The 27,066-nt window shown below is 38.9% G+C and overlaps 1 protein-coding gene across 6 annotated transcripts in view; it reads right to left on the bottom strand.

The window, feature by feature from the left end:
- Nucleotides 1-27,066, bottom strand: part of NLGN3 (neuroligin 3) — a 111,808-nt gene that overhangs the window by 5,297 nt on the left and 79,445 nt on the right. For 4 of the 6 annotated variants that reach the window (XM_072124105.1, XM_072124106.1, XM_072124107.1 and 1 more), the window contains exons 2-5: nt 17,857-18,466; nt 11,247-11,306; nt 2,405-2,464; nt 1,111-1,260 (exon numbers count right to left, since the gene is read on the bottom strand). In XM_072124105.1, coding sequence (XP_071980206.1) covers nt 1,111-1,260; nt 2,405-2,464; nt 11,247-11,306; nt 17,857-18,295 — 709 coding nt within the window. In that variant the 5' untranslated portion in view covers nt 18,296-18,466. The remainder of the gene's footprint in view (nt 1-1,110; nt 1,261-2,404; nt 2,465-11,246; nt 11,307-17,856; nt 18,467-27,066) is intronic. The other 2 variants (XM_072124109.1, XM_072124110.1) reach the window with 2 other exon arrangements.

Below are 27,066 nucleotides of genomic sequence, written 5' to 3'. Positions count from 1 at the left end.
AAAATATGACAATGTCTTCATGCATTGCTTCACTAGCTAGTATTATAGAATGTATCTAGATCTGAAAAGGTTACACTGACACATTGCAGAATTGTTGCAAAACATTTTGCAACCAAACCATTTGTTCTCTAGACGTGAATGTGGCTGTTTCTTAGGCATGTGATTTTATGACCATGCTTCAAAAAAAAAATAGGACAGAGGTTGGGGGAACATTTGCAACAAATATGTGGCATATTAAAATTTATGACCATGGAGCTCCAGTAGGCTTTGACTGGGCAGCCAAGGATCGTAGAAAACCATACCTGACCCAAACATACCTGTACTTAGTGATGGGCCCCTGACACTTGGTCATTGGCATAACAATGCACGTGCCTTGCAGGTTTGTAAGTTTCTTCCCCCACCCTCCCTCTGTCGCTTCCGAGAGCCAGTGACGTCTACTAAGGATTTCTGTGCTATATCAAGACCACCTCCAGCATCAGCATACAGGTATGTTTGGGTCAGAATGACCATTTTGAAATGGTAGATTTCCTTTAAATGTAGCCAAATTCTTGGAAATGTCCATAAAAAACTGGTTGGAAATTTTGGTTGAAAAAAATGCATGACATAATATAAAAATGGAGGCACATGTTGATAGCCTGGAGATAGTATCAGAAATCAAAATTTTCTTTAGCAGGGTATCCAATGTAAAACACATAGATAGAAGTTAAGCACTATACAGTAGGACTGACGTTACAGAATTACAACTTTCTGTTGACATTTTACAACTTTCATATGTAGAAAAAAAATAGTATGTGATTTGGAAAAACCTGGGAGGGAAGTAATGACAGAGCTAGGGGGGGGGGCAGTAAATTAATGAAATGAACTCCCCATCGCTAACTCATAATTTTGATATTAAATGCTTGAAGGAAACCATTATCTTTGATGGTGCCCTGAGGATGACAAATAAATAGACTTGTTAATTATTGCATTTTATTCAACAATTACATATGCATAAAGCCAAAGGCAAAGGTAGAGACACAAGCAAATGATGGAAGGTAAATACATGATACAGAGATGGAATATAGATTAGATTAACTAATCTAATTAGATTTTATAAAAATGGATACCAACCCAGAACTCCCACACGATAGTTTAAAGTAATGACTATCACATTGCCATAGCTAGCCAGTACACTTCCGTCAATCATATTCCCACTGCCCTCCATGTAGGATCCTCCATGGATGTACACCATCACTGGTTTGGCCCCTGTGTCCCGGATATCTACAAAGTGAGAAATAAAACATAATAGAGTCTAAATATATTGCTGAGTTGAGATAAGATAAGTCTTCAGGATACCTGACACATTCATTCATAGAAACAAGGAACAGTACAACAGCCGTAGTTCACATACAATAGATATGACATATCGGGGAATGTAGTAGAGACCACTAGTTCAGCACACACAAGGGAATAGCCTCCTGCAGCTCTACCATCACTTTCCACAGAATTGAATGCAGAAGCAAATAAAGCATGCACTTCATGCCAAAGACTAAATAAGCACTTTCACAGGACTGTGACCATTACAGTATCTGACCATTGTGAGACTGACAGCAGCTTAGAGGGATAAGCACAGTCCTGTGAAAGAAAATCACAACAAGGTTGTGAAATGAATTTGTCAATAAGAAACATGGCAATGCTCTATTTACAGGAGAAAGCCATGGACATCAAGCAAAAAATATGATTATATTAACATGGACAAGAGAAAAACAATGTTTTACAGCAGGCAAATGGGTCACCTCAGCTTAATTTTAAGAAGATATATGTAATGTTTACATTAAAGGAGTATAGAGGGTAAAATTCAGGCATGAGGAATATTACAATGACCCACAGTGTCGTAATCATACTCCTCACTCACAAGGATCGCAACCAAAAATAATGATCTGTAAATCAGCAATGAATGCAAAAGAAGAGGAGAGCATGAGGGTTGTAGGTTCAGTATACTGTCTAAGACTGGATCTATTCATCGCCAGCTCTGCAAACAGAATGCTGCCTACCTTCTATCCTCATGAGACACCTTACTGACCCCCACCTAGCGCATTGGCTATTGTAGCCCATGCTTCAGTGCTCTAACTCGCAAGTTAATAGCCCTGCAAGCCTACCAAGTAAAAAAAACACTCCTAAATGGAATAGAAAAAATGCAAGAAAGAACAGGTGCAAATCTGACTTGACAAATGGATTTAGTAAAAATAGAAACTGGAAGTCATGGAGGAATTGTGGAAGATGTGAAATTTAAGAGATGAACGAACAGCATAAAAAGTACACAAATACCCTGTTGACATATTTTTCTAATGGATGGAATGAGGGAGTGATGGAAAGAAAGTATGATAATAACAAGTTCCATGCATCAACCTCAGCCAGAAAATACCTCCTTCCTCGTCTTCGTCATTATCCGATACCTCGTCCCCCTGTTTCTTAGCGCTGGGTCCTGAGCAGAGCAGGAGACCGAGCCGAACAAACAGAAACAAACAAGAGAATTCAAGAGAAAACAGGTCTAGAGCGTAAAGAATAAGAGCTCTTACCCTGGGGTTAGAGGACAGCTTTTAGAAAGAGGGGCAACTTTACACAGAAAAGTCAGCCTTTACAGGATGGAGCTACATTTTATGGGGAGGTGTTTATCATATCAAGGAGTTATTGGAAAAATAACTAGATATCCTTTGGTTTAGTGAATTGTGTACAAAATGTGATATGTACTTACTCCTGTTGACACTAGGTGTGGTCTCTATAGTGTAGAATATCTTAGATGCGTAATACATGTAAGCTTCATTCACACAATGAAGCTGCTCACCCCTCTCGTCCTCCGTTGACATTTCCTGCCCAGCTCGGTCATGGTGCAGTGAGACAGTGGAGGTCATTTACTAAGGGCCCAATTCACGTTTTCCCGACGTGTTACCCGAATATTTCCGATTTGCCGGCATGCACACGACGAGAATCAGGGGGCATGGCCGAACGAAAACCCGACGGATTCGTAAAAAAAGCTCGCGCTTACCTTCACTCGGTCCGGCTTGGTGAAGATCAGTGCATTCCGGGGAACTTCAGCGCAGCAGCAACACCTGGTGGACGTCGGAGGAACTGCCCTAGTGAATCCCGGCCAGACCCCAATCCACCACAGAGAATGCGCCGCTGGATCGCGAATGGACCAGGTAAGTAAATTTGCCCCAGTGTGTGCTCTCCGCACCATGAACCGGTGCCATAAACCTCTATCATGGGCCCCCATATGTTTGTGTGAATGAGGCCTAATAAAGATAAAAATATTTAACTAGATGTTCATGGTTTCATAGTTTAAGGATGAAACTATTTTATGCACAAGATAATTTTTTTTATTATACAACTTTTAAAGTTACATACTGGAAAGAAATGGACATTTGATCGTTCTAGCAGACCCAGCAAGTACAAAATGACAGTGTTGTGTTTTATAGTTATTGTCATAGATAGAAACTGTAGAATAATAGTTGGGCAAGAGAGATGAGAGATGCCTACCCAATGTTGAACAGAAGAGTGGTCGCCAAAAAGTGTGGACTCACTTAACATGGCCAGTATGCATAATATATATTTGAACTAAAATCTGTTAAAAGAAATGTGATCTAAAAGGTATCATCTTAAAGAGTAAGTCTTCTGGAGATGTGTCACAATATCTAAGTAAAAGGATTGTTATTATAAGGTTGTTTTCAAACAGAATCAAACAGTCTCTCTGTATATTCGGTAACGCTAGCAATGTGCCAATATATTAGGATTACACATGCCAGATGCTTGGACACAACACCATTCAAGGAGAATGCTGGAATGGTAGAAACAGTAGTCAATAATGTGCATGGGATGGGGAGGTAAGTAATAGTCAACATGTAATCTGATGGTAGAGGTCCTTTAATTTGTTCTCTTGGGGGTACTTTTAGCATTGGACCCAGGAAATAGGGGATTAATCTATTGTAAGCACATTTATTAAACTAGGTAATTTTTTTCCTTTTTTTTGGAGTGAAGAGTGCCAAGAAAGCTCTATGTCTCCCATAGCAATGGCATATTATATATATGTGAAATATATGTACCTTGATGTATTATGAATTACATATGCATGTCCAACAAAATACCTGTATCAGTAACATGAAGACAGGCAAACAAAAAGACACAAAAGATAAACACACACTTACTCAACAGCTAAACTTTAGCCAATGAGTGTTAAAAACACCTGTGCTGGCCCTCAAACTATGTGAAGACCTTGTTTTTGAGAGGGGAAGGACTGGAATTCACTTAAAATGTTTCAGCAGAAATATCTAGAACATGTTGATGGCACAAATGGGCTAGAGCGACACAAGTTACTAAATTACTATTGAGAGCCATATACTTGACTAAAAGCTTGAAACAATGTTAAATGCTTTTTTTGCTTCCCCAATGTTTAATTTAGCTTTCCTTCCATACTCATATATTTGGGCATAGGTATATAGGCAAAGCTGTTAAATCTTATAGCGACTTCACTCTTTATGGCCACTGGTTAGACCCATCTACTTATAGAGCTGAATTATCAAGAAAAATATTGTGCTTGTTATGCAGTGAGATTACATCAGATAGAGGAGGGGGGGGGGGTATCAAGCAGACAGGTAGGGTGATGAGACAGTTAACAACCTGTGAATCTGCATCACAGAGGGACTCTGGGAATTGCCCTAGTAGCCCTTCGGGCTCATTAGAGACAAATCTATGTACAAATCTATGTAAGGTGTCATTTTTTCTGGATGAGCTGGCATTTTCATTTATATCAATTAACAGGTTTATTTTTATTTATATTAAATTGAAACATTTTTTCTACTATTATTTCAGGCCCATACTTTTATCCGAGTGGGTCGGATCGCTCATATAATATACAGTAGTATTGTAGTATATTGTGTACATGCCGGTGATCTATAACAGTGTGCCTCAGGCACACTCTTACATATCTTACTTACTGGCAGACCTAGGAGTCTCTAAGAGACTATAGTTTGCCATGGCAACTGATCAACACCCTCCAATGATGTCACGGGGGGCACGACTGGCAATTTGGTGCTGCTTTCAGGTTCGACAGAAGCACTTAAAGCAGTGGTTCTCAACCTGTGGGTCGGGACCCCAGCGGGGGTCGAACGACCAAAACCGGGGGTCGCCTAAAGCCATCGGAGCCGCAATTTTAATGTGTTTTTACTGCGAGTTGCATGGTTTGGGGTCACCACAGCATGAGGAACTGTATTGTGGGGGTCACAGCATTAGAGAGGTTGAGAACCACTGACTTAAAGGGTGCCTTTCAGCAGAAATTGGCCTAATAAACTACTACTAGTATGTTGTCAGCCAGATTAACACCTACTGTGTTTCTTTCATGGCCCAGCATGTTGGTATAATCTAGAAAATTAACTCTGAAGTGAGATGTAAAATAGTTGTAGGAAGTAAAAGACGCAAAGAGTTCTGCACTTATGTCAGTCTCTCGTCTCAGAGTGCCTCCTTTACTGTAATTGATGGCCCTGTGTCCAGAGACATAATAAACGTCTCTACAAAAGTCTAAAAGGGATTATGTCAATCACAGCAGAGAAATTGTTCTGTGGTGGGGAGATCTTGACTTCATTGCTGAGCTTGCCTCCTCCATGACTTTATACAACCTGAGTGAAGTTGGCCCCCCCACCTTGTTCAAATCAAACAAAATTGGTGTCAAACGTTTGTGCTACGTTTGTGCTGGTTTGTGCAGCAGAAATTTTTGTTTGTGCTGCCATAGTTTTCGAGATTTTAATGAAAGTTTCCAGAGGTCATTAGAGGTCAACCAGCCCCCCCACATTGCCCAAATCAAACAAAACTGGTGCTGAACAATTCTGCTACGTTTGTGCTGGTTTGTGCTGCGCAAATTTTTGTTTGTGCTGCTTTTGTTTTGAATATATGAACAAAAATTTAAAGTTCAAAAGGTCAAGCAGCCCCCCCACATTAACCGAATCAAACAAAACTGGTGTCAAATGTTAGTGCTACGTTTGTGCTGGTTTGTGCAGCAAAAATTTTTGTTTGTGCCGCTATCATTTTTAATATATTCATACTTTTTTGCAGAGGTCATCAGAGTTCATTTCTTCCAAAGTATAATGTGTTTGCCAGCTCCCCCTGGTGATCAAACCAGGGAAGTGTCATTAGGTTTGTTTTTTACCAGTTCATCCAAGGCACCTCAAATACCTGAACATACCTTAAAAATTATAGCGGCACAAACAAAAATTTTTGCTGCACAAACCAGCACAAACGTAGCACTAACATTTGACACCAGTTTTGTTTGATTCGGTTAATGTGGGGGGGCTGCTTGACCTTTTGAACTTTAAATTTTTGTTCATATATTCAAAACAAAAGCAGCACAAACAAAAATTTGCGCAGCACAAACCAGCACAAACGTAGCAGAATTGTTCAGCACCAGTTTTGTTTGATTTGGGCAATGTGGGGGGGCTGGTTGACCTCTGATGACCTCTGGAAACTTTCATTAAAATCTTAAAAACGATAGCGGCACAAACGAAAATTTCTGCTGCACAAACCAGCACAAACGTAGCACAAACGTTTGACACCAATTTTGTTTGATTTGAACAAGGTGGGGGGGCCAACTTCACTCAGGTCTTTATACAACCATTTACATCTCACTTCAGTTTATTTAATTTTCTACTTAGGTTAGAATATCACATCTTTATCAACTGTGGTCCGTTATAGAAATATTCCGATATTTAATCTAGGTATAATGTTCTCCCTGTAATAAGACTGCTTAATATTGCTGTTTTGCTTTTAATTTTGTAATGTTTTTATACTTACCTGCACGTCACTTTTGTTATTTACTGTTGCCTTGACGCCGCCGGCTGACTGTGGCGCATATATTGTGCGCAGTCGCCGACGGATGACATCAACGGCTTGAGAAAGCGCGTCTTAGTGCGAAGCGGGCCGTCGCCTGGCCCCGCTCTTCTCTGTACTGCACCTCGTTCTAATAAAGATAGTTCGTCACGTTGGTTAGTGCCACCTTGCTTTTTCTTTGGAATAGAATTATTTAATTTTCTGGATGATGCTACCATGCTGTGCAATGAAAAAAAATTATCTAGAAGCTGCCTGATAACATACTTGTAACGGTTAGATAGCTCAGTTTCGGCTAACAGGCTCCTTTTAACAGGTTAACTTCTGTGAGTTACAGGGAGTGTGTAATACTGTTACTGAATATATTGGCCCACATTTATTAAAGTGTTTGCACCAGTTTTCTGTCCGACTTTGCACTGGAAAGAAACATGAAAACTGATGGCACATGTATTTATAATGTGTCCGCGCCAGTTTTGCATGGCGGCTACACTGTGAGACAAGACAGGAAAAATGTGCAATAAAAGGGGGCGTGCCACTGCTTAGTCAGACCGTGCCCCACAATTCTGTCCGAAGTGCGCCACATTTCTGTCTGCAACAAAATTCTGCAGCATGAACAGAGTGCACCATATAAAGTTGGTGCACTCTGTCGGGGCAGTGCAGGGGGCACTACAATTCATGAATATGGTGCCCCCTGCACACTACACAGGCAAACTGCACATAGTGCAGCTTGCACTGTTTTTGATAAATGTGGGCCATTGAGTTTTGATCATCTGAGGTTTTAAAGACATTCTAAGGATCAGACTTTTTTATATGCTGAAAAACAGAAAACAATAAAAACAAATATAAATTTGAACAGAGTGGACTTGTCTTTTTTTCTGTATGTATTATGTGTGGCCTGTTTTTCCACCTATATTCTTTTCACTCCCCCAAACCCACACCAAAAAAGCGTATTCTTCTCCACTCTAAAGCTGGATTGTCTTGCAAATTATCTCTCAACTGGATAATAATTGCAGACTATTGTAATACAATTGTAAGGAAACTCAACCAGTTTCCAAAATAAGTGGAGAAGAGAGTAGTAGAAAAATTAGATAAAATGATTACCTCCAGGAACATACAAGAAAAAAAAGCATTTTTACATGCTTGTATTAAAAACAGGAAGAGGGATGATGAAATATTTAGCTTTGTTATTTATGTATTTATTTAGTTGAATATCCTTACGGTGTTGAAATGTATATGTCTAGTATTAGGATAAAGTGAGATATTTTTATATTTAGAGAAATTTATTATTGGAAGTGAAGTATGCTCACAATGTAGATACACTACAGGCAGTCCCCGGGTTACATACAAGATAGGGTCTGTAGGTTTGTTCTTAAGTTGAATTTGTATGTAAGTCAAAACTGTATATTTTATAATGGTAGATCCTGACAAAAAATTTTTTTTGCCCCAGTGACAATTGAAGTTTCAAAATTTTTTGCTCCAATTGAACCAAGGATTATTAATAAAGCTTCATTACAGACACTTTACAGCTGATCATTGCAGTCTGGGACTATAATAAAGCATCCACATAGCTTCACCAGAGGTCACAGTGGGCCGAGGGGTCCGTCTTTAACTATGGGTCGTCTGTAAGTCGGGTGTCCTTAAGTAGGGGACCGCCTGTATTTAAACATATTGGCATTAGATAGGAATGAAATAATACATCAATGTCTTTAGGGTACTGATAGTGAACCTGCATACAAATGTTTGTCTCTTGAACTGACATAGTATTTATTCTTCTTGTTCATGTTTAACTTTTCTAATATATGTTGTACATTGGAAATCTGCATGGAAAGCAGCTATGCCCCTAGTAACAGTATACATATCAGTAAAACACGTGATCTTCATCCAATGTTTTAGAAATAGATCAACAATAATTTAAAATTTGTACTTTCATCTAGATTTCTATATTTCATATTGCACTGTTAAATATAGTCTCAGTGGCTTTTACATGACCAGATAAAATATGTATCAGAAATGGGCTACAGATACACAGCAGTATAAGTCAGTGGATATGGCTATCAATACAGGTATATTTTTAAATTGTCAGTGTTACATTTGTTTTTCAGTGAGGTCTTTTTGGTGTTGCCTGCTCCTCCTGGGAAATTGTCCCATTGAGACTACACAAGGAAAAGGAATGGAATGCTAATCACATGCAGATGTTATGAAAGCTTTAATATGAATATATTAGTATTTTGCTGCCACAAAATACATTCTTTGAGGCTATGCCATTTAACAATGATATCTCATTTTCACCTGGAAAACAAAAGTCTCAACTTTTGGGGAAAAAAATCAGCTATAGATATTAGTTTTTTTGTCATGATCTAGGCAGCATCTATGCACTACAATTTTTATTCTTCTTAACTTTTCAACAAATGTAGGATACATCAGTGGTATGGGCATGTAATAATAGAAAGCTGAATGTAGAATTAGTATAAATGCTTGGTACAAACATTGTGCACCAATGCAGCTTCACTATAGACCATACTATAGAAAAATCTTAAATTGTTATTTGCTGTGTAATGAGTGGAGGCAATGATGGTGTTTCCTATATGGGTCTTATCTTCTATCGTAATCCCGTCTGCAATATAAATGAAGTGACAGCAGCATAGAAGAATAAATTACTTGTGTCTCCATTTTCTTAAAAAATATGTTCCAAAATAAAAATGTGGATATTTTCAGGTTAACATATGATGTTGTCACAATAGTTTCAAGGTCCTGCAGAAAACCTAGCAGACTTACCAATACTACACACATGCTGTTACATTTTTACCATGTATCATTAGGTTTCTTCTTCTATTCCTTGTTTATCAGCTATTCTGTGGGCGGTTGCTGGGTGTTATAACCTACCAATCTGATATCGATGAACTATTCCAATGATAGTAAAACCTTTCAATTAGTATCTACTGAGCATTTACATAAATGTTGACCTCTGTAAATTGCATTTTTGATGGGTTCTTTTATCTGGCCACATTTTACGCCCCTATGAATTTCTTCCAATAATTACTTTATTAATCAATATTCCTTTACAGCCCTCTCTCTATATATTATTGGATTTAACATGGTATATAATTAAATGAACAACTAAGCCACACTAAGCTATATCTTACCATAGTTTTTTGCTGATCTTTGAGACCAAACAAACAAGACACACACAAAATTAGATACTGGACTGACTAAACAAAAACAAGACATATTGAGAAATTCTATCCACGGATATCTACATAAGTCAAACCATTTCTCTACATATATGTGTCTGCTGCTTATGATGATATGGCAAGGAGGGGGTAATTACATATATTGAAATGTGCAAACATTGAAATGTGCTGTAGATAATAGAAATCAATGAGATGTAACATTTGTTAGATGTTAAACCGCCTAGTATAAGGGTACAATGAATGCTTGAGTGTAGGTCACATTTTAATATTTGTAGAACATGGCAACTGGCGTGTAAAAAAAAGTGGAAAGCAAGCTTATCATCTAATAATTAAAATAACAATTGTCAGTAACACTAGGAATATACTAATCCTAACTCAATCAATTATTTATGTTATGTGAAAAGCCATTTTTCTTACATAAATCAATGAAATCGTAAATTTCAATAGTATAGGTTGTAATGCATCGTAGCAGATACTGCAACCGCTTGCCACGCTTAATGCATGTATGTATACATGGCATAGCAACTGCAATATAAGGAATGAGCCCATAGGCCAATTCTGGATACATCTTTCATAAATTTAAGATAAAATATTTTAACATGAAAAAATCGGTAGTAGATATTTAGGGCCAGATGTATCACAGTTGTGGTGCACTAATCTTTGCGCCTAAACTGGTGCAAAATTACTGCAACAAAATGAAAAGTCGCTAAAACAAGAAAAAAAAACAAGTGATACATCTGGCCCTCAATCTGCTTTTTCTTTTTGCTTTTAGAGTAGTGACAAATGAAAAGTTGCGAGGATGGGCACACCTTTTATCTAGCCAATGTGACTACTTACGTCAAATAAAGTCAAATAAGCCAACATGGTTTTGTGTGTATCCATGACTGGGTGATTTGGCAGACTTAGGATTTTGCATTCTAAAAATTTTAATCTATTACTGACTTTTACCGCGATTGTTTCATGTTCCCACAGTTCATTAAAATGTTAGTACAAATTCCTGTGTTTTTTGTCTTCTGAAAAGGCTTATGTCTTTCTTTTTAATTGAGTTGCCTCCTTTGCTTCTATGATCATCAAAAGAACAGTTCGAACAGCTCTTTCAAATAGGCTAATATTGTACCCCTCTTGTTTTAGACCAATTTTTTTCTGGATTTCACTAGGTTTTTTTGGTGGGTGTTTGTTCTTGCCACACACCTTGGGATTACATACCTCCTTTCCTACATATTTTCTTGTTGGGTTTTCGGACACACTCCTTGGAAATTCGTTTTACTGTAAAATGAATAAAAGACTCCAAAATAACAGGAGGTTCCACCCTTGGGGAGGGGGGTCATGCAAGCCAAAATGGCTGTGCTCACCCTCAAACCTCTGAGAGGAAGGAGTAGACCTTTTATGTACCAGGTGACCCTAGTGAAGTCCCTGCCCCATGCAGCCTCCTCCCATATCATGAAGGGAAATTAACTGATGGAACTTGGTAAGGTGGACAAGAAGGCAGCAGATGTAACACTGAGCAGCTCTGTTTCACATAATGTGAGAGATGCTAAGTGGTAATCTGAGGGACATAATATAAGTCCATCTTACATTCCCCATAATCATTAAGAAGATACATTGTTTAACACCACAGAAACTAAAATTGTCCCCACCAAGGGTTTTAAGGAATCAAAAGGAGAATTGATTATCAATGGGAAAATGTAAGTTACAGCTGAAACACCATTTTCAGAACTAAAAACAGGGCACCATATTGGTTTTAGGAAAAAGTGAAGCAGGACTCAGTATAGGTGAGGAATGTGAGCAGAGTCTAGGTGATCAGAAAATGGAAACAAACAAAAGGAAAGCAGGAGAATGATCAAAGATAATGGGCTTGCAAAAGAGAAGAAGAAAGTTGGGGGTGAGTGGGTAGAAAACTGGGCAGCCGAGCAGAGAAAGGTTATGTAGATTTATTAAAGGAAGAACTAATGTAAATAGCCACAAGCAAAATGCAAGCTCTAGTACAGATTATGACATGGGGATGAGAAATATGAGAAAAAGTACAGAAAGGTTTACTTTAACATTCATGAACAGAATAAATGAAGGAAAAATGAATACTTAACTGAAAGGTAAGAGATAGTAAAGGTAAATCAAAAAGCTAAAACTAATGATTTATATGACTAGTAATGAATAACAGAAGTGGAAAATTGTGTTAGACAAAGCAGGGGGTTAAACAAGAGGTGAAGTTGGCTCAAGGCAATACAAAAAAGGAAAATGAAAGTCAAGATGAAGGTTAATAAATATGATAAAAATAGTATAAAAACACATCATTAAATGCTCATTTATTGTGAAAATGCAAATTAACATGAAAGGGAAGGGGGTATAGAGAATGCAATACCTGTGTGAAACAGTTGAACATGATATAATATTAGTATTAAAATATATTAAGACAATGAAATAGTAAAGGGCAAAATATATAAATAAAACGATTAATTAATGGAGGACTCTAGCATGAAATGAGTGAAAAACACAACACGAACATCAATCATATTTTTCAGCCTGTATATCTTTCTACAGGCTCTTAAAGAAAATCAATTTGTGAAATCAGGTTCTAGCTCACCCTGGTACCCTCCATTTTTGGCCTAAAGACCAAGTGGAAAGGAGGGGAAGTTTTTACTTTTTACTAAAGTGGTAGTTGGTCTCCACTGCCAACAGGGATGAAGTTTTTTTTGTGAGTGAGAAGACATTTAACCATGTCATTCTTGAAGGTTACTGCTTCACATGCGATAGGCAATCGACAGATGAATGGAGACATGAAGTGTTATACTCTTTATCTTATTAACTTGAGGTCCCCTTTGAACAATTTACACAATAAAATAGGTGTAATTGTTAAGAATTAAAGGTAAAAGGGATTGTCATTGTAGAAAAAGAAAAGAGACTTAAATCAGTAAGTCATTTCAAAAATATAAACGGGCAGATTTTGGAATATAAATAAAAAAAACATGAACAGGCAAACATAATGAAAGGAGAGATAGAACAAAACAAAATTTGCAGCCATATAATGGAGCAGTCATATCCAATATGGAAATTAAAGCTGTAAGTATTTTTGAAAAATCTTGGCAGGCAGAGAAACAAATAATAATAATATAAACTATGGTGATATGAGTGAGGAACACAGTTCATACCCACAGTTTGAAGAGGAAGTATCACATATCACATTATATTTACATTTATATTTTGTTTCATTGACTGAAATGAACTGTAACCAAACTACAACTTCTGTCTTTTATTATCCTAATGAATATACACTTCCTTTTCAGGAGGAAATAACCATAAGCCAGACGCTGGGGTAATTGTGAATTGACCTGAATGGGAATTCTCCATTTTACTAGCTAGAACAAAATGATCAACATTAAAAGTGATACTTCCTCTAAAAACTGATGTAAAAACAAACAAGCATGTAAGATAAAAGTAAATAATGCGATAGTAAGAATTTCATTTGTGTGCATTTGTGTAATTGAAACAAGCCAAATGGATGATCAGTAAAGAAGGAAATGGACAAGACCTGATATAGAAGAAAACAAAATAGAAAATGTTATAAGAACGAAAATACAGCATGAGACTTTGGCATAAGACTATCATATAATATCTTGTGAAAGTACATACATTTATTTAATCTGTGGCAATATCCACTAAACTATCAATTAACAAATCGCAACACTGAAACAATGAAAACAACTAGAAAAAATGCTGAGCTGTATAAATAAAGAATCATCTAATCAAAAATTTTGATAAGAAATAACATAGATGACAAAATGTGAATTTATCTTAGTAAAGTGAACTATAATTGTGTTAACAAATAGATGGCAAAGCTAAAAAAAAGGAGTTTATAGGTAAATTTGTGTAAAAACCACAAAGGACATCTGCACGCACCTCCAAGAACCAAGAGGAGCGTGCAGACAGAATTATGTCAATAAATAAAGGGATGAGGCTTCCAAATTGTGTCCATCTTGATTGGAAACTCGATTTAATGTGATAGTGGAGGTTAGAAAAACATGGGCATATATCAGAGCACCACCACTGCAAAGAGTGTGTTGTCCAGAGATGATAATAGTCAAAGCTTTTTATTAATAATAGGAATATGCATTTCAACGCAGAAGTGGCATCTTTGTCAGGCCAAAAATACAGCAGTACTGAGCAAAGTTCATCCACTGATGCTGTATTTTTGGCCTGAAGAAGACCCTGCTTCTACGTTGAAACATGTATCCCTATTATCAATAAAAAAGCTTAGATTATTATCCTCTCTGGACAAAGCACTCTTTGTTCTAATAGCACAATGATACATGCTGTGATGCAACCAGGACCTTCTGAACTAATTATACCAACACATGAGCCCCAAGGAACCCCTTTTTCTTCCCCCTTCAATTTTTACTCCCTCTCTCATCCTAATTTAATGTTATTAGCACTGTTGACTGTTGTTATGCTGTAGTGCAATGACATATAGATTCAGTAAAAACGGTTAGTACCAGAGTAATAGAAATATCCCTCTACTACGTAATTAAAGGACACCTACCACCAGCATCAATGATTGTAAACCTAACATAGTGGTGTGCGACCCCTATGACATATCGGCTCTTATTATAGCTTCTTTTGCCCTTGTTTTTACATAAAAAGTCTTTTACAATTATGCAAACGAGCTGTTAATGGAGCCAGGAGCCTCTTAAACTAATTTGCATAATTTTAAAAACCTTTTTATGTAAAAATAAGGGTAAAAAAACTAGAAGAAGATAAGATCCTGACAAAGGGGGCACACACATGCAAGGAAGTGTGCTTGGTATACAATACTGGATCCTATTGGTAGATGTCCTTTAATAATGAAAATTGTACAATAGACTGGGCGCCTAAAAAGGCAATTCCTCCTAATACCTGATAACTGGACCATTAGTTTTGCAGCCTGTTAACTTTGTTATAATATTCCCATACACTCTCATAGTGGCCTCCAGTAATAACTTGTAATCTGAAAATCCTCATCAGGCCAAACAATTGAATTCCCAGGTAATTACAAGAGATTAAAGCGGAGAATGGACATATTTTAGCCATATTTTACCAGGGTTTTCCTGTTTGTAATGGAGAATGTGTGTGCCACAGAAAGGATATATAAACTGGTACTTCAGACAATGCCTCTTATTAGGGTTGTAAGAAAAAATACAGAAAGTTTTGGAAATCAAGAAAAGGAAGATAACATGCAAAGTGATGAAGCAGAAATGAAAATTGGTCCTGGTAACAAATTATGAGGATTGCAAAGTGATTTACCTCAGCAGAAATTAGTAGCCAAATTAGAGAAAATTAGTTATGTCTTGACTGTTGTTTCCCAAATACATACAATAAGTAGTCCTGTAATATATCATCCGCCAAATTTAAAGGGGTTTTAATTTTTTTTTTTTGCTGTGCCAACCACATCTGATCAGCTGTGGCTTCTTCACAGTCAACCAAGCACAGCATACAGTGTATAGTGGCTGTGGCTAGTGGAAATTTAACACCATTCACTTGTATAGAAAACATGTGACCTATTGTCTTGGAGAAGAAATGGTATTCATTGCAGCCCTGCTACTTCTTCCAACAGCTTTTCAGTCTGGGCGGCCGATCGTCATGATTCCTAAAGTGTTGAACTTTGCTATGGAGAGGTGATCAGAAATAATGCCTTGGAATAATCCTTTAACCACTTTCTGCCGAGGACCTTTTTGCTAGCACCGATCGCGGGTGTTTGCTGCAATATGCCGGCTCTGGAGAGGGCTCAGCCTGTGACACCTCTCCATGGACCTGCACCCGACGTGTGACATTCTATTAGGTCACATGTTGGGAAGGGGTTAATGGGGTTTTCCTACAAAGCAAGTTAGGCCCTATCCACAGGATAGAGATCCACTGTACCCCATAACTAACCTTGTCAGCTCCCGAAATAACCTGAGCAGTCAGTTGCGTATGCTCTATGGAGCTGATGGGGATTGCTGTGCCCCATACTCAGCAATCTCTGTCAGAGATTAATAGGACAGCCTGCGCATGTGCAAACGGCTGCTTCAGTCATTTCGGGGAGCTAACGGGGGTGCGACGGACTCCTGTTGTCGTAATCTGTAGGGATCCCACCACTGAGACTCTCACCGATCAGCAAGTTAGGCCCTGTACATAGGGACTAGCTTGCTTTGTGGGAAAACCCCTTTAAAGCCAACATGTTATCATGAAAATGCAGTGTAATCTGCAGGCATCATGGAGCTGCGCAGATTGCAAAATAGGTCCCTTAGAAAAGAATCAGCGCTGCCTATATTTTCTACACCAAGATCTCTGCTGAGACATAAGGGAGTTGTCCGAGGAGAGATTTCATTTAATAAAATAAAGGTAACATTTAAATGGATATTCTCAGCATGGGTATTTATAACATATCCTCGGGATAGTCATAGATACATGAGAGATGAGGGTTCCACCTGTGGGACCTGTCTCTATGTCTGTTGGGATGAATGGAGAGGATGCCACGTATGTGTGGCTAGTCTCCATTCAAGTCTCTCTCATAGCCCAGCTGGGAGATAAGTGTGAGTCCTGTGGATACGTCATAAATATCTGGGCTGGGAAAACCTTTTTCTCCCTACTCAATCTTCTCAGCTCTGCCTGGTCTATACTGATTAAACTGCATTTTCTGGTGACAGGCTCCCTACCACTAGGGTCAAGATTTGCAAACCAAGAACACTTGGCTCGGAGGGCACATTGCATTTAAGTGTTCTTGGTTTACAATCGATGATCCTGGAGATGGATTTCCTTTAAAGAAGTTAAAACATATCAAAATCATGATAGATATTTTTCCATTTTTTATATAACCCTAATATTAAATGGCACAGCAACCCTTTAAATGAGAGAATACAGAGGTAAATCTGAATGCATGTGGATGCTAAACATAGACTGGTGGCAATCCTATCAAGGTGCTAGAAGGTAGGATGACATGCTGATGACTGACAGGAACTATTGTGATAATGAGCTGTTAAGACATGATGAAATGTAAAGGCTTAACAGAATGACTAAGAAGGTTGGAGGAGGTTGGGAGGTTGATGATATACCTTGGGGCCACATTGGGTACAGTAACTAATAGGGTCTAATATGCAAATTTACTAGTGAGGAGTTGGAATCAGGAAAATGTAATTAAAATATAAGAACCAAGAGCAAACACAACAAAGCTGAATGACAGGGTTAATAATCTATTCACACTAGTATCAAGGATTCTGTAAATTAAGCAACAATGTCGAATTTAAAGGATAATAATGAAGTCAGATTTTTTTTATTTTTTTATTTAGCGGTTAGAATATGGTAGCAAACTATGCTATTAATAGCACTATAAAACAAAGAGAAATCTGCTAGTGTGAAAAGAGACTATCATGTTAACATAAAGAACAAATATCCAAAAAATTATTGGAGAATGGAAAATTGGCACTGATGAGATGGAGATCTACAGATGAACGAGAGCTACAAAAGTTAAGAGTTGGATTGGAGCTGGAAAAGTTGAATAATGGATTGTAATGAAAAACATGGAGGAAGAAGACGGGAAAAGACCCTCTCCCTATAACAGGGCGCAGGTTAAAAATTATGAGGACAAATCCAATCTGAGGAGGAATTTAAAAAATTCTGACTGAATGATGGGAGAAGAGACAGTGCTGAAGGCATGACTAGCAGACAGCACTCACTGTTGCTGACACACAGCATGCAGCAGGCACACACCCCTCTCCATGCTGTGGACATAACACTAGAGGGACAACACGCAAACCAGTTTGAATCCCTGGTTGGGTGAGGAGATCTTACCGTATCCCTCATTACTCACCATCCTCTGTAGGAACATAGATGTTAAGATACAGGCAATCCTCGCTTTGTTCTTGAAGGTATCCAGTCACAGTATCCAGATTTGAGGTGAACCAAACAGGCATCATGATGTCTGGTACTGCATTCTGTATATTCTGTGGGCACACAGGTGAGAAATGTGTGGCATTTCGTATTCCAGACCAAGAAGGTGGAGGTTCTGGTGGGAGGAAACGTTTCTCTCCCACAGGTGGTGCAGCATAAGGCACCCCTAAGTATTGATCCACAGGGCCCAATATATCGTTTGGCAATGACACTCTCATGCCACGCAGCTTGCCGTAATGTGTGTTCACAGTCTGCGAATATACCTGTGCATGAGAAGAGAGTATACGAGCAGTCACACTTAGAACCCAAAGGGCCAGACTCAGCTTCCCAGGGGCCACACCAAGCCCAACCACATGCATGGTATGAACAGTACAGTCCTAGCATCCAGAATGTAAGCACCACAGAGGTAAGGGGGTTACAGAAATTCAAGAACCCCCAAACAGGACATGTCCGTCACATCCTGTGTCCCAAAATCTAAGGCCGCGGCAGACAAGCAGCAAGACAGGTGGCCGAACCAGCATCCACAGGGCCTAAAGAGAAAAGAGTTATTGTCAGTAAGGCATAAGCAAACACAGAACTGTCAAGAGTCGTACTACACCAAAACTCTATTGAATGTTCACTACTGAAGATGTTTATAGACATAAAATGCTTCACAAACTCTGCATTTGAACATGTTATCTGTTGTATTCTATGTCTAGGTATCTTAATGCACCTTTAGCTCATCAAATCCGTTAAGGATAAATTGAAGAAAAGTAAGTACCAGAGATCTGATAATATAAAAATGGACTTTACTAGATATTACGTACATTAGCTATGTATATCATTCCTTGTTCATTACATAATTATGCTGGCCACTAAACCAAAATGTTGCATATTGGAAAAAAAAAGATAATAGCAAATAATAAACAATAATAGACAGGAGTTAGATTCAGGTGTCAGGTATCACAGTCAGATGTCTTAGTGATAGGTCAGAGTCAGGGATTAGTGTCAGGGTCCCATTATCAACTGTACTGTCATTATTATTATAATGATGTTTGTCCGAGATATGTCATCAAAGCAGTTAAGTAAACAAACCTAAAAGGGAGAACTTGGGTGGTGTTGCTGGAAGTGGCAAACAGTAACAAACAGTTAACCAACTTTTTAAACACCAAGGAAAACCTCTGCAAAAGACCTTTCTGGGACAGTAACACTTGGATTTTCTTTAGCGGTCCATTATTTTGTAATTTAATAGTCTAGAACTCATGCCAAACCCAAAGAGAAAGTCAAAGAAGCAGATGTGATAAAATAATCTATAAAAAAATCTATATTCTCTCTCACCCCCTCTCTTTATCTAATCTCAAATGAGACAAATCCAGGCCTGTCACACTGAAACTGCACCTAGAACAAGATGAGCTGCACAGCCTGACATGTAGTTTTGGGAAATATTTTTAGTAGAACTTGCATTTAACTGATTTAAATTCCTGCTCTTTCTATGCTTATTAAGCAGGATGACAATCACTCAGTAGGAACACACACTGGCCACCTAATTCTAACAAAGATGCAAATAAATAAATAAATAGTTATACAGAAACCTTTCTAACAAAACTATAAGATGCATGCGGTCAGATTGCTTGTTCAATGTGATTGGTTTGCCTGAATTGTTAAAGTTCTCACGGTAGCAACAATAAATCCACCATCAACATCAAGAATGATAAAGCAGGGGCACTTACTCATAGATCCAGGCATTGTGACTGTGATAATTTTCTTATATTTATCAATGGCATCCTTCCTTCTAAAATCAGCTTTTAAATTATGCTAATGAGAATGAAGGGCTCTGGAAGATTTCCACAGTCACTGTGCCTGGATCTATGAGTGCCTGGTTTATCATGCCTGATGTTGATGGTAGATTTCCATGAAAGGGATTTTCCAGAATTTTTATATTGGGTGACCGATCCTTAGAATGGATCATGAAAATCTACTGACAATCCACTCAATCAACTGAATGTATTATTGGAAATACTAAAGGAAATATGGAATCAATTTAATTACTAAATCTTCTGGACAGATGACGACAAGATCCAGAATTTTTTACTGCTAGTTTATCCAAACGGTCATTTTCAGTATGTACAACTGATCTTACTTCATAGTATGATATAATCTGAAAATTATGATCCTTTTTTAGATTTTAACATCTAAAACTAATACTACTACACTAAAACTACTAGTCTCTACATCATTGATCACTTCTAACATCTATTTAATAAAAATATGCTTTGCTTATAACATCCAATATCCAAGAAGGATTCTGGAGGAAGGGTGTTACCGGATCATGTCTCCCCCTCCCTCCTCGCTTTTCCATAACAGCTTGTAAAGCCACAGCATGGCAGGACTCTTGTATTGCCCCTCAGAGCCCTTCAGTCAATGTACCTGATATTGTAAGTAAGTGCCATGGTTGTTCATTCTTGATTTTAACGGTAAGTTGTGCTTTATGATTTTAGAACATGCAGTATATGAACAAAGAGTACACAAAAACAAGTGCATCCCATGAAATTTGTAAAAGCAGTTATTTATAGTACGGCAGAGAGGAGACACAGGATGCATTAAACACTAAAAGTAAGTGCAAAACCATCTAAAAAGTTATTCAACCTTTTGTTATACTTAAACTAAAATGTTGCTGTCCACATATGACCTAACTACAAGGAGCCAAAGCACAGTGCATTCAGCTGAAGAGAATGGCCACAATAACTAGCAAATAAATTGAACAAAAACACAGCTATATTGTGGAAGATTTGATAGACAGCATCCAATTTCATTAATTTTCAATTGCACCTTATTTGAAGCAAAGTGTTATCACACAACCAGGTCACAAAGTCTCAGCAGATTTATGAGGGCAGTGTCTAGCTACCTTGACAAAGGTATTCACTTTTGAGCTACAAGATTTAGGGACAAATTTTGAAGTATTTTTCATCTAGTCCAAAACAACCCAATACCATGTATGAAGAACATATTAATCTTGAATGTATAAGATTTGTTGAACCATAGGGCAATTACTAACTTTGTTGACCTATATGACAACTGGCATCTTTTGAAGTGTCCAGGCAGCTTTTTATGGCATCCTGGAGCCTTTACAGCCTGATAAACCCTGACCTGAAGACCGGTCTGTTCAGACCCCAAAGGACATGTGGTCGCCCCCTCCCCCCCTGCATCAGGACTTGGAAACAAAGAACTGTTTAAATATTCCTGGACTCTCCCCCCTCATTAACACTTTATCCAATCCTGAATGACCCTGTGGAATAATTAATCAATGGGAAGTTCTGAAACCTGAACTAAACAGAGATCTTATAAAACAATATGAGATACAGGGAATAGTGTTCACGTTATGGGGGCTGCCTGACAAGCTGGGGGTGTTCCATATTTTCCCCCCACCAGGGAATCTTTCTGTTATTTTTCACACTTTTTATGTTATAACTGTTTTGCCTTGTTGTGTGTCATTTTACTTTGTAATTCTTTTGTTTTAACATCTTTTGGAAGCACTGAACAACTTTTTTTGTATTAAAGATTTCACTTTAATTGTGGTCCCTTATGCTCTGCAAACTCATAGCCTTGTAAAGTGTGGTTAGCTGTGTGACTGCTAAAGTGCTGAGTGTGCATGTCTAGTGATGTAACAAGGTGACTGCTTGAGAAGCAAGAGTGGATGTAGAGTGGGATACTTATTGCTCCCAGTATAAATGCAATAAGTGGTGGCAGCAGATCATTTCTGGAGTGCTGTATGAGGTGTGATTTATGCTCAATTTGTGCCCTGTACAGTTGCACCCCAGGTCACGTGACGATGCAGTGGCTCCCTCACCGTAAAACATCCTGCCATGCCATAAAGGTGCTGAAGGTGGTTTTCTTAAAATAGGGCTGACATTGTGGTCATTCACAGAGTGGGGCTGATTCTATTATAGCAACCACTGTAAGGCCTCTTTCACACTCGTGTTTTTCATGCACATGTTCTGCGCATGCTTTTGACGTGCAGAACTTGCTTTGCACTCTGACTAGAGATGAGCGAGCACTAAAATGCTCAGGTGCTCGTTATTCAAGACAAACTTTTCCAGATGCTAGAGTGCTCGTCTCGAATAACGAGCCCGTTGAAGTCAATGGGAGACCCGAGCATTTTTTTGCTTAAACAGAACAGTAAAAGAATAGTGCTTAATTAAATATTTCAGATGTTTCCTGATGTTTTGCTTGTTAGAACACATTGGAATAAGACTATTCTTCACTTTGCAGGTGTGTGCGCGTGTCTCCCGCTAAGTTCGGAGATGTGCACAAACATCTGGAATGTGAAGAATAGTGTTCATTCAATGTGTTCTGCACTTAAATGGTCCTGTATTCACTGTTTTTAATGTTTTAATTCTATTCTTCACTTTGCAGAGGTGCGCGCGTGTCTCCGAACCTATCGGAAGACGCGCGCACACCTGCAATGTGAAGAATAGAATTAAAACATTAAAAACAGTGAATACAGGACCATTTAAGTGCAGAACACATTGAAAGAACAATATTCTTCACATTCCAGATGTTCCGAACATCTCCTAACTTAGCGGGTGACACGCGCGCAGACCTGGAAAGTGAAGAATATTGTTATTTCAATGTGTTCTTACAAGGAAAACATCAGGAAACATCTGGAATATTTTATTAAACAGTAAAAACACTGTTCTTCACTTAATTTAATGCTAAATCGCGAGCAGGGGAAATACTCGTCCGAGTAACGAACCGGTCCGAGTATGCTAATACTCGACCGAGCAGTATACTTGGACGAGTATACTCGCTGATCTCTAACTCTGACCCATTGTAATCAATGAGTATTTTCAGACTTGCATTTTTTCCATGCACACATGCGCGTTTTTAAACGTGTGTTTAAATCTCGACATGCTCTACTTTTGCAAGTCAAGCGCGTGAAAAACTCACCATACAAGCCTATATAGATGCATCAAAAATGCATTGCACTCTGAGACACATGCAAGTCCAATGCAAGTGCAACGCGTTTTTCACGCATTAATTGCCATAGAAAAGATAGAGCTCAGTCCTGAGTCTTTTTCACGTGCATTATCTGGCAACCGGGGTATATCCACCAGGAAGTAGAAAAGCCTTATTAGGAATATGGGTGCTGAAACTGATTGATTGAGAACAGTGGAGCCAAATATTCCAACTATGCAGGTATCAGTGGAGAAGCAAGTGTTAAAGTCTACACAGTGGTGGAGATGATGAAAGGTCCTTCTAGGAACCATACTGACAGATCCATAGGGGGTTATTTATAATTAGGTATCTACTTGCCATAGTTATATGTCTGCCTTTGGAGCTCCACTGCCCTTCAGACTTATTAACCCCTTAACAACTTTTTTGTTTTTGCGTTTCCATTTATCACTCTTCACATACAAAAATCCACAGCATTTTTATTTTCCATCTACAGAGCTTGTTTGCAACATAACATAATGAGGCACATTTACTAAGGGTCCGAATCACTCTTTTTCATCGGGTTTCCCGAACATTACCGGTTTGCGCCGAATTGCCCTGGGTTTTTTGGCGCACACGATCGGATTATGGTGCATTGGCACCGGCATGCGTGCAACGGAAATCAGGGGCCGGCGGAAAGCCCAATGGATTCGGAAAAACCCTGGTAATTAAAATGCAAAAATGTGTCGCTTGACACGCGCTGACATGCACCGGGAATAGGTTGGTGAACTCCGGCGAACCTCGGCGCAGCAGCGACACCTGGTGGACATCGCCAGAAGATCCCGAATCCTCGACGGGGCATGCGCCGCTGGATCGCGTCAGGACCGGGTAAGTAAATGTGCCCCATTGTACCTCAAAGTGACAAGTGACAGTATTTAATATTCCATGCCATGTACTGAGAAGCGGGAAAAAAAATTCAAATGCAGTTAAATTGGTGAAAAACTAATTTGGTGTGGGCTTGCTTTTTACGGGTTTCACTGTGCACCCCCAAATGAAATGTCTTTTTTTATTTTCTAAACTGGTACGATCAAGGGGATGCATATATACATCAAAATCTTCTGTACAAAAAAAGATTTCTTTGCCATATTTTGGCACTAATAACTCATACTTTGGTGTACAGAGCTGTGTGAGGTATCATTTGTTGCGGGGCGGCCTGATGTTTTCTATGCGACCATTTTTATGACTGACACCTGACGAAGCAAGGAAAAACACGTGCCGGGTGGGGTCCATCCATCGTCTGTATGTACCTGTGTATGTTCCCCTTGTCCTCTGTTATTCCTCTGGGTAATGTGCAATACTTGTTTGCAAGAAAAAACTGGCTCTGAGGACTACACCCTCTATACAGGCTTATTGTGGTTTATTTATTATGTATATTAAGTCCTTTTGACCGATGGTGGACTTTTTCTGTGTTGTCTTTTTAAATGGATTTGTTTTGATTGTTCTAATAGTGTTATTTTTTGCTTTCTACATTTTGTTTTTGTTTACTCTTTTTGTGGCGATAGTTAACATGTGTATGATATTATTTATATCAGTTTAGAAAAAGGGGGTGATTATTTTTTTTTTCTCTTTGAATTTTTTTTTACTATTCTACAGACCCCCAATCGTGGGTCTTATATACCTCTGTTTTTATAGAGAGGGCATAGCCCAGTAACAAAAGTGTGACATATTCATAAGTCTTCGCTCACGGAGGCTTTCTCTTCAGTAAACTGACCTGAAGATCCGGCAGGTGATGCTGGGAGTCGCCAGGCTATATAGCCGAGTCGGGACTGCCAGCGCCAATAAGGAGGACGCTGGCCCTTTAAATTCCTGAAGAGTCGCTCTCTGGAGCGCGCGCGGCCTGGAAAGAAGGAGGCGCACGGACCACAAGCCGGGATCCGAGCGGAACCAGGAACCTGGAGAGGTGAGTAAAGGCAAGGAGGAGAAGGGCAGCACAGAGGAGCAAGGGTGCACCCGCGATCCGCAACATGGAAATGGAAATTTTAAATATATAATATTAAAAAAAAAACATATATCAACCCATTTTCAAATCTGCACCCCTCAAACTATCAGAAACAGCTTTTAGAAAGATTGTTAACCCCTTGAGATCTTCATAGTTATTAACCCCTTACAGACATGTGACGTAGTATTATGTCACACGTCGGCTGCGGGTGAATGGAGAGGGCTCACGAGCTCTCCATAGTCGGTAAGTGTTTGCTAAATATTGCAGCAAACACTTACCGGTAACACCCGTGATCAGTGCTAGCAGCCGCCACCGGCAGCTTCAGAAATATGGCGGCGCATGGGTTAAACACCGATCCAGGGTGTTACACTGGGGTGTCAGCCGATAGTTAAAGCTGACATCCGATGTATTCCGATGCCGGCCCAATCTCGAGCTGGGTCTGCATGATCTTCGAGCCGGCATCAGAGTAGTATTAAGAGGTTAAAAACATGTTACCCCCTTCCAGAAACCTTAGGTAAATTTTTAATTTAACCTAAATAAGCATGCAATTGAACTTCAATGAAAACATTATTAAAGCATAACTGTAAAGTTATAGTGATTTTACCAAATTATTATATGTGATTCCCGCTTTGAAAGCAAACAGAACGATACCTACTTTGTGCTGCTCGTCCTTTTCTTTCCAAAGTTATGGCATTTTCTGTTCTGAATCTTTCTCACTAGAGATGAAGTGGGCAGAGACTAATGTCTGCCAATCTATGCCCTCAGGCTAAGGCCAGCTAGCTTGCCCACACATCCCATGATGCCTTGTGTTTCCTCTCAATGTAATATAGCAATAAATCCATTAAGTTTCCCACAAGTAAATCCACAGAACACTGCACAGTGCACATGCAGGATGTATATGGTGACGGCCTGGCAGCTTCCATCACATGGAGGAGCAGGGAACATGTAATAAGTGGTAGAAATCATAAGTAACCAGTTTCATACAGTCTATGCCTGTGCTGTGTGAGCATTACGGGTTAATAGCTTATCTACACAGAGCTGATACTGCAGATGACAAGGTGGGGGAAGTGAGCAGTGAGAAGAGCAGAGACAGACAGATAAACTTTTGTAGAATCAGAGACTGTGATGGAGGGACTAATAGGGAATAGGGGAGACTTGTACCTCACTATTCTGTGCAGGAGCCATCTGCATTCATTGTTCTGTAGGCTTCCAGCTCTGCTTCATTCACTGACACATGACCTCTTCCCCTGTAAGCAGCAGCTCCTCCCCAGAAACCACCATAAACAAAGATACAGACTCATAGGGCTTATCAGCACATGGAGAGGAGGCAGCCATTACAGCAATGAGGTAATGCGAGGGCTATAGCAAAGAAACTACTGCAATAAAGATAATGGGCAAAGTTGTTTTACATCCCAAGAGAGATTGATTTGTGAAAAATAAAAAACCTTTACAGTTAGTCTTTAATGGTTAAGGTTCCTACCTGGAAAAAATCATTTCGTTTGCAAGTACATACTGCAGTCTTTAACATTTTGTGAAATCTTAAACTTTAACAGTAAAGTTACTGACAAAAAAAATTGTTGCCCGGCTGGAGAGAGCCTTTGACAACAATATTAACGATATCTGTATCATGCTGCTGGCTTCTTCCTAGCTACAGATACAGGCCACTATATCCATCATCATTTCTTAGTACTGTATATCATATGCAGCTATTCCTGAAGTGGGCGGCACTTCCTGGTTGTGACTTCGGATAAGGGCAGCACCCAGGGTATTCATATGACTCAGGACAGCATGTTTGTAGTTGGCTGATCTGCTTATATCACACAAGGTACTTTGTCAGAAAACTAAGATCTTTCAATTGATGCAGCGCAGCATGTTTGCAATTGGACAACCTGAAGGATGTGATGAGTTGCTTGTGACATCTCTCCAGGTCCTATTTTTTTTTTGTACTCCTCTACTAAAACACCCCCCAAACAAGCCTCCTGTACTCTCTAGCTGTTCCCCTCTAGTGGTTTCCCATGCTTACCAGGAAGCATGGCAAATGAAGATTAACCTTAGGGAACAAGGTAAAGCCTCTGCTAGCAACTAAAAACCTGCAGCTAATTAGAGTAAATTAAATAATTGCTTATTTTTGCTTATTACAGAATTAGGCAAAAGTTTTTATATTTTACACTTGTTCTTTAAGTTTTTATGCAGGATATCTGCAACTTATTGGATAATTAA

The sequence above is a fragment of the Engystomops pustulosus genome, chromosome 9, assembly GCF_040894005.1.
Source record: "Engystomops pustulosus chromosome 9, aEngPut4.maternal, whole genome shotgun sequence".
Classification (NCBI taxonomy): Eukaryota; Metazoa; Chordata; class Amphibia; order Anura; family Leptodactylidae; genus Engystomops; species Engystomops pustulosus.
The sequence above is the reverse complement of the archived record's forward strand: the minus strand, read 5'-3'. Positions and strand labels throughout refer to the sequence as shown.